The 15,061-nt window shown below is 57.9% G+C and overlaps 4 protein-coding genes across 4 annotated transcripts; all 4 read left to right on the top strand.

Annotated features, from left to right (window-relative positions):
- Positions 1 to 638: 638 nt before the first annotated feature.
- On the top strand, positions 639 to 1,739 carry LSCM1_02487 (uncharacterized protein; the record flags this gene model as incomplete). Its single annotated transcript, XM_067320070.1, has 1 exon — positions 639 to 1,739. One exon carries the CDS (start codon positions 639 to 641, stop codon positions 1,737 to 1,739), a length of 1,101 nt encoding a protein of 366 aa, XP_067175445.1.
- A 2,384-nt stretch (positions 1,740 to 4,123) lies between these two features.
- On the top strand, positions 4,124 to 5,182 carry LSCM1_02486 (uncharacterized protein; the record flags this gene model as incomplete). Its single annotated transcript, XM_067320069.1, has 1 exon — positions 4,124 to 5,182. The coding sequence occupies one exon, from the start codon at positions 4,124 to 4,126 to the stop codon at positions 5,180 to 5,182; it is 1,059 nt and encodes a 352-aa protein (XP_067175444.1).
- Positions 5,183 to 10,583: 5,401 nt separating this feature from the next.
- Positions 10,584 to 11,603, top strand: LSCM1_02485 (uncharacterized protein; the record flags this gene model as incomplete). The annotated part of the gene is made up of 1 exon (XM_067320068.1): positions 10,584 to 11,603. One exon carries the CDS (start codon positions 10,584 to 10,586, stop codon positions 11,601 to 11,603), a length of 1,020 nt encoding a protein of 339 aa, XP_067175443.1.
- Positions 11,604 to 12,427: 824 nt separating this feature from the next.
- On the top strand, positions 12,428 to 14,707 carry LSCM1_02484 (uncharacterized protein; the record flags this gene model as incomplete). The annotated part of the gene is made up of 1 exon (XM_067320067.1): positions 12,428 to 14,707. One exon carries the CDS (start codon positions 12,428 to 12,430, stop codon positions 14,705 to 14,707), a length of 2,280 nt encoding a protein of 759 aa, XP_067175442.1.
- Between the last annotated feature and the right edge of the window lie 354 nt (positions 14,708 to 15,061).

Genomic DNA, 15,061 nt, shown 5'->3' with positions numbered 1-15,061 from the left:
GGCGCCCACAGAGTGTAGCGATATGCGAGGCAGCATCCTGTGCCCTCGGCGAGCTTCTGCGGCGCCCAGCTTTGTATCGCTTATTGATACGTCTGTTCGCGTGCCTGTGTGTACACATTGTGCTGCCTGCCACTCTCACGATCGGCGAATCACATGACTAGTCATCTGTTTCTCGAGTGCTGTCTCGAGGCACCGATAAGCAACGGACGACATGGGAGGAGGAGGGTGTGTGCTGCGGCATGACGCCCCCTTTTCCCCTGCCCCGGCCGCCTAAGGGTGTGAGGGACCAGTGATTGAGCAGCGTGTGCCCTACATGGGCAGTGCGCGCTCACTATTCCAGGTGGCTTACCGCCATGGCAATGCCCATTGTTTCATTCACTACTGACCAGCGGCACTGTCACTACCCCTTTCGCCGATTCCACTTTGTCTCCTATGTCGCTCTATCTCCACGCACCTCCTCCCTATATTCCCCTCCACTCTTCTGCCTCACGCGAAGGACCTTCACTCTCCGCCAGGTGACAGAAAGGAGGAGAGAGGGGAGCACCGCTCAATCTCTGCAGCGGGTCCCACGTATTCTTCTGGCTGAGTGCTGAGCAGCCCGCACATAGCTCGCTGTCTCAGGTACGAGAGCCATTCAGATGGCGGTGGACGACTTGGGAGCGGAGCTTTGGGCTCTCGTGCACCATCTCTTTCGAAAATACAGACGCGACCCGCGGAAAGCAGTGCGAGAGCTGGCGCTGCGAACTCACGTAGAGTGGACCACCGAGTCGGGTGCACCACTGCCGGATATCGCTTCTCATGTCGCACAGAGTCGCTGGTATGAGGAGATGTGTAGCCGCCACGCATCTATGCTACACGATTTGCGCCTGAAACACGAGCGTGACATCGACGATGCCAGGGAACTGGTGTCCAGCCTGTATCCGGCTGGCTGTAACGTGAGCGAGTACGCCGAGGCTCTGCGCACAAGTGCTGCAGTTCTTCCCTGCCTCGTGCCATCCGACCTAATCGCCCATGTCATTCAGAAAAGAGGCGCTGACTTTCGGGAGAAGGGGCTGCACGAGGTGGCGGCCGACGAGCTGGTGTCTGACATCATTGAAGGCCTCATGATTAGGGCGCTGACACCTCGACAGTGGTGGTGCCGGATGTCGAGCTCTGTCGCGCGTGTCACGCGAACAGGCATTCGTATTCATCCGCCTACCCTTTGCATTGAGTATGAGAGACCGGCCGGTGTGCTGCACGTGCGACGCATTCACTTGCCTGCGAACCTGCGGCCTAACATGCCGACTGCGCAACTTGCTCGACGGCTGGCGACGACGCATGAGGCACTGCTGTCTGAGGCGCAGTTTCAGTCACTCCTCATACGTTGCCAGCGCTTTCAAGGGCAGAGCCCTGTAGTGCTGGCGGTGGCTACACCCCTGACTGGTGCAGTCGCACAAACTGCCGTCGCGGAGTTGCTGCCAACAAGGACGCACGAGTCCTTCACAGGTGGCCGCACAACGCGTGGCAGCAAGCCGCAGAAGGCGGACCTGGGTCTTCTCTATCGCGACCCCGAAGCAGCGCTTGAAAACGTGGACCTCAACGACGCCGATGACATCACCCTGCAGGAGTTCAAAGAGGTGATGAATGAGCGCTTCAAAGCAAACGCCGTGAGGCCTGGCGATCCGGGCTATGTGTACGACAAGCGTGTCGACGTGCCAAAGCCCGCGCAGAGTAGCGAGTGGGACCAGGACTCGGATTAGGAGCAGCACTCACGGCACATATTCGTGGCTATTCGTCAAGGTGTGATTGCCTCAGTGAGTGGGCATGGAAGATGACCTTTCTGGTCCCTGTACATGTGTGCGTATCTGTGTGCATGTGTTTGTGTATGTGCGTACGAGTGGCTTCATCAAGAAGGCACTTGCACGGGGCTTCGTCGCACCACTGCCGAAGGCTTGCGACCATAGACGGTGCACGGCTACAATCATGTCTAAGGCGCTCATCCCAACCTGCCTTACCACCACCTGTTGGCCGCCCGCTCAAGAACCGCTGGTATTCCTCTTCACTACCGCCTTACTCGTGACTCTCACTCTCTCGTGACGAGCTGTTCGCCTGTACAGCCACAGTGATGCGCATCGCACGAAATCAAATGCGCGACGGGCTCGAAACGCCGCCTATCGTGCTCTCTCTGGGCGCCATTCCCTTGGGCGCTTCTGCACCTCCGTGTTGCACCCCGTCATTGCCCGCCGCTCACTTTTCCCTGTTTTCCCTCATTCGACACTCATCTCTCGACTCGGGGCCGCGCCAACCCGACGCAGCGTCCCTTTTTTCCGGCGGCCGCCTCCTCTTCCCCCCACCCTTACGGCAACGTCAGTAGTGAGGTGAATCATTTTCTAGTTGCTTCTTTGGAATACATGGCTGCTGCTGTAACAGTGATAGTCGTGCAACTCCCTTATAATGTACAGGGCGAAACGCAGATCAGCGGACTACGAGGGCGCTGAGGTTACACAGCAGACTAACTCTCTATGGCAGTGAATGTCACTCTCACGCTGGCCGCATGTATGCGCCCTCTTTCCGGCGACATCGGTGAAGGTTGTGGAGATGCGGGCTCCCACTGCACCTCAGTAAAGGTGGCGCAACCACTGTTCGACCTTGTACACGAGTTTTTCCTTGGTCTGTGCCGAGTCGGGGGATCTGTAGAGGGGCATCACTGCCACGATACATCCTCAGTGCGAGCGCGGATTGTGAAGAGTGTGTTGAAGTCAAGGACCTCAGGAATTGGTCGACTGCAGGTGCGGCAGCGCGCACAGCCACCAGTGGCCCGCACCCCAACAGTTGCTTGGCGGCGGAGCAGCTCATGTTCAGCGGCACAGGCGGCTCGAAAGGGACCTAGACGGGAGGATTACTACCGCTCGGTCAACTTCACTACCGCTGCAACGGTGGAATCGATAACGTGCTGAAGAGCGCCCGAAAGGCGTAGCGCCCCTTCTACATGCAGTAGGAGCAGCGACGCCAGGCGGAGTATCTTTCTGCTTAGGCCGGCCTTCGACAGAGCTGGACGAGCAGCGAGAGCACAAACGCGAGCTGCAGCAGGAAAGCTATGAAGCGGAGCTGGCGAACATATTTGGCTACACCCTGAGGGACGCCGTTCGCGACGCCTTCTTCAACGACGGGCGTGAGTCCGCTCTTTCAGCTCCGTAACAAAAAAAGAGCCGTGGGCCCGAGCGCACGTAGGGCTCCGCATGAGTCGGCGCACGGAGGAGCCGCTTCCCCGGAACAGTGGCGCTGGGTATCGAGGCGTACCAAAACGGTGCGGCGAGGTTTTTGGTACCGCTTGCCCACTCTGATGAGCACTGCGTCAAGCAAGACCGGTGTGTGTTTCTACAAGCACTAAAAGAAGTGCGAGGCGGATGACGACGCTGCTGTTAGTCGCTCTTTTCTGCGCGTATTTCTGCCGTCAGGCTCGTCTGCGCAACACCCACCCGAAGAGAGAGCGCGGCGGTAGAAAAGCACCGGTGCGGGCGCCTCCTTAGGCGGGTGTGTGTCTGCGCTTCCTTTAGGAACTACACAATGCGCGCTGAGAGGTTGTCGAGATGTCCTGCGCTGCTGCTCCTCGCAAGTGATTGGTGTATGCTAGCGGCAATCGCCTGCATATTCTCGCGACTGGACCGACTCCTTTTTTTTTGAGCGCGCAACACGCTCTCCCTATCCCCTCTCACAGGAACCCAACCGGCAACTGAGGTGGGAGGGTGAAAGGAAGGAAGGGGAAGGTGGCACGTTGGACGAGAAGCGTTCCGTCTCCGTCTTTGGCGCACGCCTTCTTATTGGTCGTCTCAGCTATCTTTGCTGAGAGTGGCGACGTCCCCCCTTGTGTTACACACATCTAGGTTTCAAGGCCTCTATGCATCTCGCTATTTCACAGTGGCGCCTCAAGGGGACCTTTTGGCGCACAGGATGCTCTGATGATCGCTGTTCCACGCACTCCCCTCTCTCTTTTCGTCCCTTTCCCGTTTTTCACAGCCGCTGAAGCTCAAGAGCGTCTTTCCAAGGCCCGCGAGCGGTTGAGTTCGTGCCCGTCGCGCCTTCGCCAAGGCGAATTTTCTGTGCCATTCGGCTCTTCAATAGCGCTCGCTGCACCGTTAGAAGAATGTCCGAGGTTGTGAGCAAGACGGCGGTGAACACGCGCGCCAGCCTGGCTTCCCGCCTCCCCAAGAAACAGGAGTTCAAATCAACCACCAGCGTCTCACTTCATCGAAAGGTTGAAACGACATACGACGCGTCGTACACTGTGCCTCTGGCAAGTGCTGTAGCCAATGTGCGTGGTACTTCCGCTGCCGCGGATGGCGTTCGGGCGGCATATGGTGAGCTTCAAGAGTGTGGAGGGCAACCATACACGCTGCACCACCATCCCTCTTCCGCCTGGGAGTCTACGTCCCACGCGGCCGCGCGCAACGTGCAGCCGGAGCGTTCGCTTGATTTTTACGCGTCGGCGCGAAAAGTCGAGCGGGAGGACGATGACCGGCGCGGCGGATGGGTCGGTCACATGCAGCGCTCGCTGGATATCCGTACCAAGCGCGCGGAGGATCCTTCCCTGCACCCACCATCTCCGACATATCGCCTAATGGAAGCGCGGTCGATGCAACCAGCGGTGGCGCTTGAGAAATTCGGGGCCAAGAGTAACTATCTTGACCTGGTGGAATGCATGCAGCTGAAGCCGAAAACGGAGGAGCAGATCGGCTACGACGACGCCCCTTTGGAGAGACTGCCGGGGGGGACACTATCGCAGGACCTGAAGGTGCAGAGCAAAGTCATCACACAGATGGGCACCTCAAATGCGTTGTTCCGCGGCACCCCAAAGTACCTGACGGATGCGGCGGTCAGCTACATGGGGCACGTTCCAATGTCAGACCACAACTTCTCCGGTGTCCTTCACGGCGACGATGCCCGCCGGCTGTTCGCCAAGTCTACCATGACGATGGCGGTGCATGGTGGAGGCACGGACATTGCCGTAATCGGCTCTAACATAGTCGCTCGTCATCGTGGCGGTAAAAACGCCAAGGCGACTCGTGCACTTCAGCCGAAGACTATCGACTCCATAAATCAGACGGTGGAAGGGCGCCTTCTGCAGCAGACGCTCCATGGAACACTCAAGCGTGAGCGACAGATGAACATCAGAGATGACACCCAAGCCCACAGATACTTCTAGACGGCGCACGGACGCGCTGAACGGCCATGTAAACTACTGTGTATCCAAAGGTTCCTCAGCCACCTTGACGTGGAGCGTGCACAGGAGTGAACCTCTGTTTTTGACGATGACAAAGATGCCTGCGAGCAGAAAACGCAATTATGTATGCGCACAAGCGCCCTCCCCCACTTTGTGTTTCGTCACGGCCCCCTACATGGCACTCCTATTCGTTCTCTTCCCACGCGGTGCCCTATGTCGCCGGCGGCGTCGTGTACGGGGCAATTAACGCGTTCGATTTGTCTCGCTCTGCATCTGTCCCACAGTCAGACCTCCACACACCCTACCCTTACACAGAGACCGTTGTGGGTGAACCACCGTACGTGTACTGTGTCACGAAACCACATGAGCCGCGCGCCCTCTCATGGCCGCGAGGTCACCGCCACAGCGCGGAGGCATCTCAGGGGTGCTGCACTGCTGCCGGTGCCGGGATGCCAAAGCCGCCGCCCTACCCCCCTGCCCGTGCCGAGGCGCCTGCGCCATCGATGTGGCGGGGCAGGCCGTCAGATGGCGGGAGCGTATCGCACCCGGCCCCCACAGCCTTCTGCTTAGGGGGGAGCCTGAGCCGCCCGCGGCGTGGATGCGGCACTTGGTGGCCGGCCTGCTGGGCGGTGGGCGGTGGGGGGGTAGGCGTAGAGGCCGCGCTCGCTCGGCCGCGGCGGCGCCCTGCCGTCCCCTCTGTGTCTGCCGGGCCGCGTGGCACCACGCGATGGCCCTGCCGCACGCGAGGGCGGAGGAGGGGTGGAGGGGCATCTGCCTCGTGCTGGACTGGAATTAGTGGAGGCGTAAAAGAATGCGGAGGAAATTTTTCGTGGCGCTAAAATAGTGATGCTGAGCGGTGGAAACGCGAGGGAACCAACGTTGAGAAGGGGTTTGGGCTGTTGTGCAGCGTTTGATGAAGAGTAGGCGAAAGGGAGTTCGAGGTGATGCGCGGAGTGTTCACACCAATGCGTCGATGCATCTATACCAGCGTGTCAGTGTGTACATGTGTGTGTAGGTGTGACGCCTCTCTGCGGAATTCCTTGAAGACTTTCGAATGTTCACCGTCGGTAATCCAGTGCACGTCAACACTGCTGAGCAGATGTGCTCTGCCTTACATAGTCGGCCATGAATGCAACCCGTTCCGTTTGGCTTCCCTCACCATCACTCCCCACTTTGTCATGCTTGCAATCGAACCACACACTTCTCTGCTGCGTAGCTCAGCCATAAATGCATTCTCAACGTAAATGATGCCGCTATAGCTTCTCGATGTCAGTGACCATGCCTCTGCATATTTTTTTAGCGCCTACGGCTTTGTGCCACTGCTGCTGTGTGTGTGTGTGTGCTCTCCTAAGCGTTCTGCTTCTCAGTGGTGCAGCCGCGCCACATCTCTTCCCCACGTTTGGACCCCGATTTTGCTCGTTTAGGTATCCCCTGCCCCTCACATTGAGTAGCTTCCCCTCCCTGTCGTCTGCGTGTCACTTGTCGTGGTTTCGCCATGGTGACCTACGGCCGGCTTGCGCTTCGCAGGGCCCCCTGTTCCATGCTCTTTTTGGGCGCGTCAAGGCCACGGTCGTGAATTCGGCTCGTGCTGTGGGCGCTGGCATGGGCGAGAAGCTGAAGGGCATCATTGCCAACGAGTTCGTCAAGGAGCTGTTGCTGTAGAACATCGCGCTTATCTTGGCACGCTCTGGCAAGGTGCTGAAACGCGCCATCCCCGCCTCCCCCATTTTACTAGAGTGAGCACCTCCCCTGAGGTGCATCCCCTTGAGCCCGAAGTACGCACCAAAGTTCGCCGCACTTGGTGATGCCGTCTTTCTCAGCGGTGCCTTCAACGAGGTCCCGCTAGCTTCAGTGCTGAGGCACGACTTGCTTGACCTGACCGCTGCGTGTTTCATGGAGATCCAGGAGCGCAGAAGGTCTACCTTCTCTGTTGTCACCCTCCTGGAGACAACCAGGAGTCTCTCTCGGCTAGAAGTGTTGTTCGGCCAGAAGCACCTTGGCATCAAGCCAATCGGCCCCTGGATCATGGACTGGTGGCAGTTGGAGTGTATGTGCATGCCGGCGTCGGAGGGGGGGTGGGGGTGGGCTGCGCGAGGAGCAGCGGGCAAATGATAGTCGCTTTTCAGATGCTCTGCACCACCCGGCAGCCGCTCTCCCTCTCTCGACACCGTCGACCGTGCCGTCCCTTCTACGAGATGCGACCCAAATGCTCTGCCTCAGAGCACAGGGAGAACACACGCGCGTCATGGATGAGGAGTTTCCGCGTCCGTGCCGGTAAACAAAGGCGCACGTTCTGACCGAAGAACGTCTCTTGACTTCGAAACTGCAGGACGAACTGGGGCAGCCGCGGAGAGAGCTCCCGCTGATGAGGCATCTGGACAGCTGAAACTATCGCGACGAACGAGCATCACGTTTCGGAGCGACAGATGCTCGTGAGCGAGCACCTCGCCAACGTCCCACGGACATCGTACATTTGGCGCTTCAACGAGAGTGACCTGCTGAATCAGAAGTTTTATTGGCAGGAGCTCAAGCGGACGCTATACATTCATCTGCAGACGCTCGTAGAGAAGGGCGTTGCCTTTGCCCTGATCCAGCGCTGCCGCGTGACGCTGCAGTCACGCGTTCACCCGTCTCGGTGAAAGCACACCCTCACCTACGAGCTCTTCAAAACCGAGCCCACGTCGCGCACATTTCATTTACCCCGTAGCCGAAGACCCGGCTGAGCAAGAGCCAAGTGAGGTGTGAATGACGTGATCTATTATCCAGCAGCACCCTGTCTTGCTCAGCGCGCTCCAAGTCTACAAGTCGCACGTCAGGCATCCGGCGTCTTTGCTGCTACTGAACAGCACTCTGTGTCCGGAGGTCGGCCTTCGACTGCAGGAGTATGCTGAGCAACTCAGATTGTAGCTTGTTGACGCGGACTAATACCCCTCGCCTGACTACGTCGAGCTGTCACATCGGGCTGACAAGATAGGGGGTCTACTTGGACGATGTGCTGAAGAGGTGCATCTTTTTTTGAGAAACAAACTCGCGCGACCCTCAAGGAGCTGAGTGACATGATGGGTGCGCCAGATGAGACCGATAGCACCTGCCAGAAGTTGGGCAAAACGAAGGCATGAATGCTGGGCCTCTCACGCCAACTGATCGCGGATGGAGAAGCATCGGACATCGGCTGTGTGGAAAGAGTATACGTCAATGCAATCCGTTCATATATCTCTGATGGCGATAGTGCAGCGCACTGACTTGCTTCGCTAAAGTCTTTTTGCGGGGACAGCCAATGAGCCTCTACACCTGCTGCTCGTCAACACTGTGCTGCGACGCATCCGGGTGGCACGTCGCCAATGTCGACCTCGCCTTGTCTGATGAGAGCCACCCCTGAACAGGGACTAGATCTTCGCCATACGCCGTTTTCTGTGACCAGACGTGCATCATCTTTGCCTGACAAATCTCTGGCATCCGCTCCCCGCGGCACAGCCATGACCTTGTGTTAGTGACTACGGATAATAGTGGCAATGCGCCGACCACTCCGTTGGCACGCGCCCTCTTCGTTCCTGCGTCTTATCTCTCGTTCTCTGATCGCCACACAGATGCGCTCAGGTAGGTGGGAGGGCTGCTTATCTTTGTGCTTTATTCCTCATCACCTTCACGGCTGCTCGTAACACAAGCTCCGGTGTTTCTTACCGATGCGCGGAGGCAGAGCCAAGCGCCTCTGCTACCCGCTCTGCATTTCACTAGTGCCGTTTGAGCTATGCAGCCTCGGTGAGAGTCGGCGTCATCGATCGAGGAGGTGCGGCTGCTCCGGCATCCGCAGGAGAGCTGCTCTTCAAGTGCTTTTCCTCTCCCTTTCCTTTCGCCAGTTGAATGGTCACCGCTCTCTCTCTGTCTTCGATCGATGCGCTCTCTTACTCGCTTTCGCATGCGCTTCTTTGAAACCAAGTCAGAAAAGACGGAATCGTTAGCTTCACTGCAATCCATTCCCTCTCCTCGACCACCCGCGCCATCTCTATTCTTCCTGTCTAGAAGATGATCTTCGAGGCTGCGGTGGATGACAGAGTGCAGCGGTGGAGAATGTTTTGTTGTCCTACGTCTCAGCGCTGACACTTTATTCGGGTTCTCTGCGCCCTAACACGTTTCCTGCTCCGGCCCTATCGATGCTTACGCTGTGACGGGGAACTCCGCCTCTGCAGTAGCTGCACTCGGCCAAAACGATTTCATGTCGAAGCGGACGTCGTGTGAACTCCTGTGACTCTTCATGAGCTTGCGAATACCTCCAAGAGGGCATCGCTCAGCACAGCCGCTTTGTGCGTGCGTGCTCGGGTGTGTCCTGTGAGGAGGGCATTCGCTGCGCTGTCAAGTGGCCTTTTGCCCTTCATGACAACCTCAATGGAAAACAACCCATGCAACATCTGGAGATGGGGTGAGGGGGCGACGCCGACTGGGCGGCCTGCTCGCACAATGCTGTGCGTTTTGTTGGGCCCTCACGCACAGGATTGTGCGTTCCGTGAGTTTTTGAACTGGGAAGCTGCGCTGCGACGTACCCTTCCGTGGCGCTCAACTTCGTTGGCGCTGCATCTCGATCACCTCGAAGGGGTTACCGCGAGTAGGTGCTTTCAACGCAGGGGGAGGCGCACTCGACGATCCAAGGAGACGCGCTCAAAAAGAGGGCCTGCGGTCTGCGAAGTTTCCCCAGCTTGTGCTCTGGAGTACCTTCTGCTCAACACTACCGCGCTGTTTCCAACGCCAATGGTCTCGTGCTTTGGTTTTCCTACTGCCTCTTTTTTGTCTTAGTTCTCGCCGATGCGACGCTACAGCTGCGCGCGTTGGGGGAACGGCTTGCACAACCTGCGGATCGTGTGACCATCTCCCTGACCACGGACGCAACTCGCCTCTGCCCAACGGCACGCCGGCGTATCGGCTGTCGAAGTTCACGTGCGATCGCAGATGAACGACGGCGATCGCTCTTCCGCTGGCGCATTCTCCCCTCTTGGCATGCCAGCACCACTCCCTCTCTCCCTCTCTCCTTCTCCCTCCTCACTAACACTGGCATTGGCCGTGCAGATAGAAAACGGTCGCTGACGGGGAAGCACTCGCATTGTATGCTTCGGTCACCCCACTCTCTGATGCCCATTCGTAGACGGCGGTGTTTCTCTTTTTCCCTGTTTTTCAATCTCGCTTCTTTATAGACATCCGCCTTCTGCTGCGAAATCGTCTTCGACTGTTTACAGTGCTGTGTGCGTGTCCTTCAGAACTCCTCCCGCAACGGTGCGTCGCACCATAGTGGCTTTTTACAGGGAACGTTTGTAGAACCTTTTTTTCGTCGCCTCCCTCGTCCCCGCTCCATTGCTGTGCTCTTCCGTCTGCTCCCTGGATCGCCTTGCGCAACATGCTTCTTTTTTTCGCGAAGTCGTTCGTCGCGTGGTGGATAACGCTGATGAGCTCCGTTGGAGTGTGGCTACCCATTTTCTTCGTGCGCCGCGAGCGAGAGGAGCGAATCACCACCTCACTTGCTGCTGGCACACGTTCGCGGCGGCTGCACACGATGGCAGCATTTACCTCGACGAAGCGCTGGCTGTCGCTTGCCGATTGTCTCTCTGCCGGGATGCTGCTAACCATGGCGTTGGTTCATTTTTTCCCGGAGTCCTTCGTGGTGGACGCTAGCGCCAGCCCCAATGTGGTGGTACTGTGTAGGTGGATGCTCGTCGGCATATTGATCCCCGCTGTTCTCGAGCGATCCGTAAAAGGAGGCGGCGCCCACGTCGACGAGGAGCACGAGCGCGCCAGCGGGCGTGCTAGCGCTATTTCGACGTCGAAGCTTCTCATTATCTTGATGTGTTACCATGGCCTGATGGAGGGTCTTCTGCTCGGCTTCGAAAACGAAGTTGCTGCCTTACTGAGCGCAGCTGTACCGCTTTCGGGGCACAAGTTCTGTGACGGACTCGTGATTGGCGTCTCCGTGGCAAAGGAGATGTGCTCGGAGATTGGAGAAGAGCCTTTTAGCGGCGAAGCCGTCGATGAGTCCTGCATCAAATCTAACCGTGCCTCCAATCGATTCTGGCGGCAGCTGTTTCAGGGACCGGTCGGTGTGTGGCTGCTTCTTCTGCCCATCACGATGACTTGTGTTTTCTTTTGTACTTCTTTCTTGAGCAGCGGCACAGCGCCAGTGGACAGCGCCGGACTCCATGGCCTGCCGCCCGCTGCCCCCTCAGTGTCCTCGACGGTGGCGAAAGCCTCATCGGTCTCGATTTTGGCGGCGCTGCAGGCCATAGGCAGCGGCTCCTTCGTGTACATGGGCCTGACGATCTTAAGCAAGGAGGATCTCAAGGGCATAGCCCCCAACGTAGCGCTGGTCGCCGGTGTCGGGCTCACCGGTGTTCTGTTTCACTTGACGAGTGAGTACCACTGACCAAGCACACTGACGGTCGCACAGCGCCTGCACTCAATCGTCCCCTCTCGAGGCGTTCCCGCCGCGCAAAGGTCGAGCATTGTTGGCTTCTGCTCTCGATGTCATCTCATTTTGTGCCTCATGCTAAAGATCATGCACGTCGTTATCCTTGTGTGCCCCCGAAGCCTCGCGCTTCTCCCAGACATCACTCGCCGTATGTGCGTTAACAGCGGTGTGCTCGGCTCACCAGCGGTTTTTTTTTCGTCGCTCGCTGCACCGGAAGAGGGGAGGGGAAGTGTGAGGCAAACGGGGCTGAACGCGTTTAAAGAGCCGAACCTATGCACAAGCGCCGCTTGAATGGGCATCCTCAGCGCCGATTCTTTGTGCCCGCCCTCGTCCATCTGACATCTTGCTCTGCTCCTTCCTCTAGTGGGCACTGCCCTAACCCTCTCACTCTTTCTTAGTGCTCTTCCTCTTCTTCGCCTTCATCTTCATGATGAGCCGGAAAAGTCGGAGGCCTAAAGGGGCTTAGTCTCCGGTGGAGGTTCGAAAGTGGCCATTGCTCCAAACGTGAAATTGAAAACGAAGCAGCGGGCACCTACAGCGTTCCCTTCATGCTTAGTCTGCAGCCGAGGCCAACGCAAGCGCATTGATGAGGTTAAAAAGGCCCTCCATTTTCTATTTCCGTCAGCTTGTTCACTATGAGAAGCGTCGGCATTCTTGACGTAACGGCAAGACGTGCGCGTGCGCAGACGCTCCAGAGGCCTCCCGCAACCTATGTGAAGGGCCTCATCACGCGCTGCCTGCGTAACACGTTTGTGTCGCACATAACACGCTCTGGCGGCATGCATGGACCGTTGCTGGTAGCGCTTTCTTGCCAATCGGCGGTTTCATGGGCCCTGATGAGTAGACTTGGCTATCCTATGAGGAGGGAGCTATTTCATCTACGTAAAGCTCCGATGACCTGCGTGCCTTGCAGGGAAGTTCCGATCAGATCGCTTGCCTTCATTTCTTCGGAGAATGGCTCGCGCCGCACCGCAGTGACGGCACACTGCCTGCGGTGCCCAATCTTCGCGAGTGCCAGCAGCATCAACGGTAGCGCATGCTCTGCCGAAAGGAGAAAGATGCCTTCGCTGGCGGTTTTGTCAAGTGCGCGCCACATGACATCCTCATCCCGTAGCACAGGCGCTTGCGCGTCAGCTCGCCGGCAGCAGTGGTACGGGCGCCAGGTAGACGCGCATACTCTGTGCCCGGTGGATGTGATGCCGCTGTCGCATCGGACAAAGCGCCATTTGAGTTCGCCGCTGTCAAAGGAGCACAGTGTTACCCGCAGCACAGGCAGCCAACCTGCTCTCATTGCAGACGCGTTTCTGAGCTGCTGCGCCTCACCTTTCTGCCAGGCGGCCTTGCTTTCCATCTTCAAACAACTCAGTGCAGATCATCAGTGCGACATTCTGTCGATGGCTTTGGTGAGTGCAGAGTCCTGCTCTAGAAGACACTTGGACAGCTACGTGGCGGAGTCGCTCCGGAACGATTCATTTTCGCCGGCGCATTGGGTGCGTCTTGTTGCTTCCCTACCAGCTTACATCACTGTGCGATCACTTCCATATACATGCATCGCAAAGCGCGTGCTGTGCTCGTCAACAGTCCCTTTCGCATCAAACGATGATGCCTGCACTTTCATTGTGCGCGTGCTGCGCAGCATGGAGGCCCAGGGCATCCCGGGAAATACCATCACGGAATGCCTTGAGACGTGCGGTCTTCTCTTTGAAGCGCGCGCGTATGCTTCATCGTCGTCGCGCTTCGTTCCGCCGCCGATGCAGATACGACCGAAGGAGGGGTGGGGGTTCGGTGACGCAATACACTCCATGTGCGCGCTGCCTGAACCACCGATGCGCTGGTTTTCTACGATACGCGGCGGAATGCCTCGTGTTCTTTGCCGATATGCTACCCTTGTGCTCCTGCGATTGGTTGTGCAGAAATGGGGTGTGACAGACAACAATCCCGACAGCCGTTGGCGGCGGTTCGCAGACGCGTACATGACGACACTCGAGGCTGCGAGTGCTGTGCACTTCCTTTTCGGCGAAGGAAACGCTGTCACCGCGCAGATTCTGTTACCGTACTGCCACAAACAGCAGCAGATCGTCACACTGATGCGCTACACATCCCGCGTGAGCTTCACCCTGACGCTTGCGGCCCTAACGCGTTCTGTGGAGTTACACACAGCACATCGCACTCTGGCGCATACGTATCTGATGCACCGCACGTCCGGGGAGAAGGTATACCTGCTTTTCTGGGCTCAGGCAGAGCACGCTGATGCCATGTTTCCAAAGTGTAGCGTGTCCGACGGAACGGCCGTAGAACTGTTATCACGAACACTTTCATTTGGTCTGCTTAGTGGTAACTTGCTGCGTCGTTGCCTGCACGAGGTCCTTCCTGCTGTGGTGCTTTCCAGGAGTCACCGCTCCCTTGCCCACCTCCTCACCTCGATCCCCGCGCCCGCGGTGGCGCACGTGGTGAATGCTTTCGGAGCACTGGAAGCCGATGCCCTCTCCTGGTGGACGTCGCTCTACATTGCAGATGGAAACGTTGATGGTGCGTTCGCGGTACTGGAGGCGACGGCGGCGCGTGGGCGTCTGCCGCACATGGGCGTCTTGGTAATGCTCCTCGAGGCACTCTGTGACGATCGTCGCGGATTCCATCGGGCCGTCACGCTTGTACGCTCTTCATTTTCACAGGTATCTGACACCGTGCTGCGTGCATTTATGGAGCGGACAGCTGCGAGCATCACCCGTGCGGAGCCGCTTACGCTTTTCAGGGTGCGGGCGATGCACGTCCTGAGTGCATTGGCTCTGGTTGGCGCGACACTTCCTCTCACCCATGCCGCATACGCTACCGCGGCCCAAGACGTGCCAGGTACCGCAGCACCGTTGCTCGCGCTTGCCGAAGTGGAGGAGAGGCCGAGGACACCAGTACCACTACATGTTCGTGGCCTGGAGGGTTTGATAGCAGCCACCGGGAAGCTCGGCTACGACGTTTCATTGAGGGTGGATGTGGAGGCTACAAGCAGCGAGTGCTGTGGGTCGTGGACGTCGACGCCCGAGGATCACACGCATCCGTCTTAGGAGGCGAGCACCCCACCGAGCTCTGCTGAGATGTGCCACCTGACTACGTCTCTTTTCTGTTGTGCGTGATTTCTGCGTGTTTCTCGACATGTGCCACTTATGCGTGGCACTGTGCATGTTCACATCTGTGGGTCACTGTTGTATATCCCTTCCCTGTCCACGTTCTAAAGCTCCCCACGGCGAAATGCGTGGGTTCCTGACGCGGCTGCAACTGCTGGCCATCTATACGCGAAGGTGTTTAAACGACAGACAGTTTGACGGATCTCTTCTGGACGGGCGAAGAGAAGTACGCCATATCTGGTACTCCCCCCCCCACACACACTGTCGCGCGGAGTGGATTCGCGTCGGGTATGT

This window comes from Leishmania martiniquensis, chromosome 33 (assembly GCF_017916325.1).
Source record: "Leishmania martiniquensis isolate LSCM1 chromosome 33, whole genome shotgun sequence".
Taxonomy (NCBI): domain Eukaryota; phylum Euglenozoa; class Kinetoplastea; order Trypanosomatida; family Trypanosomatidae; genus Leishmania; species Leishmania martiniquensis.
The sequence above is the reverse complement of the archived record's forward strand: the minus strand, read 5'-3'. Positions and strand labels throughout refer to the sequence as shown.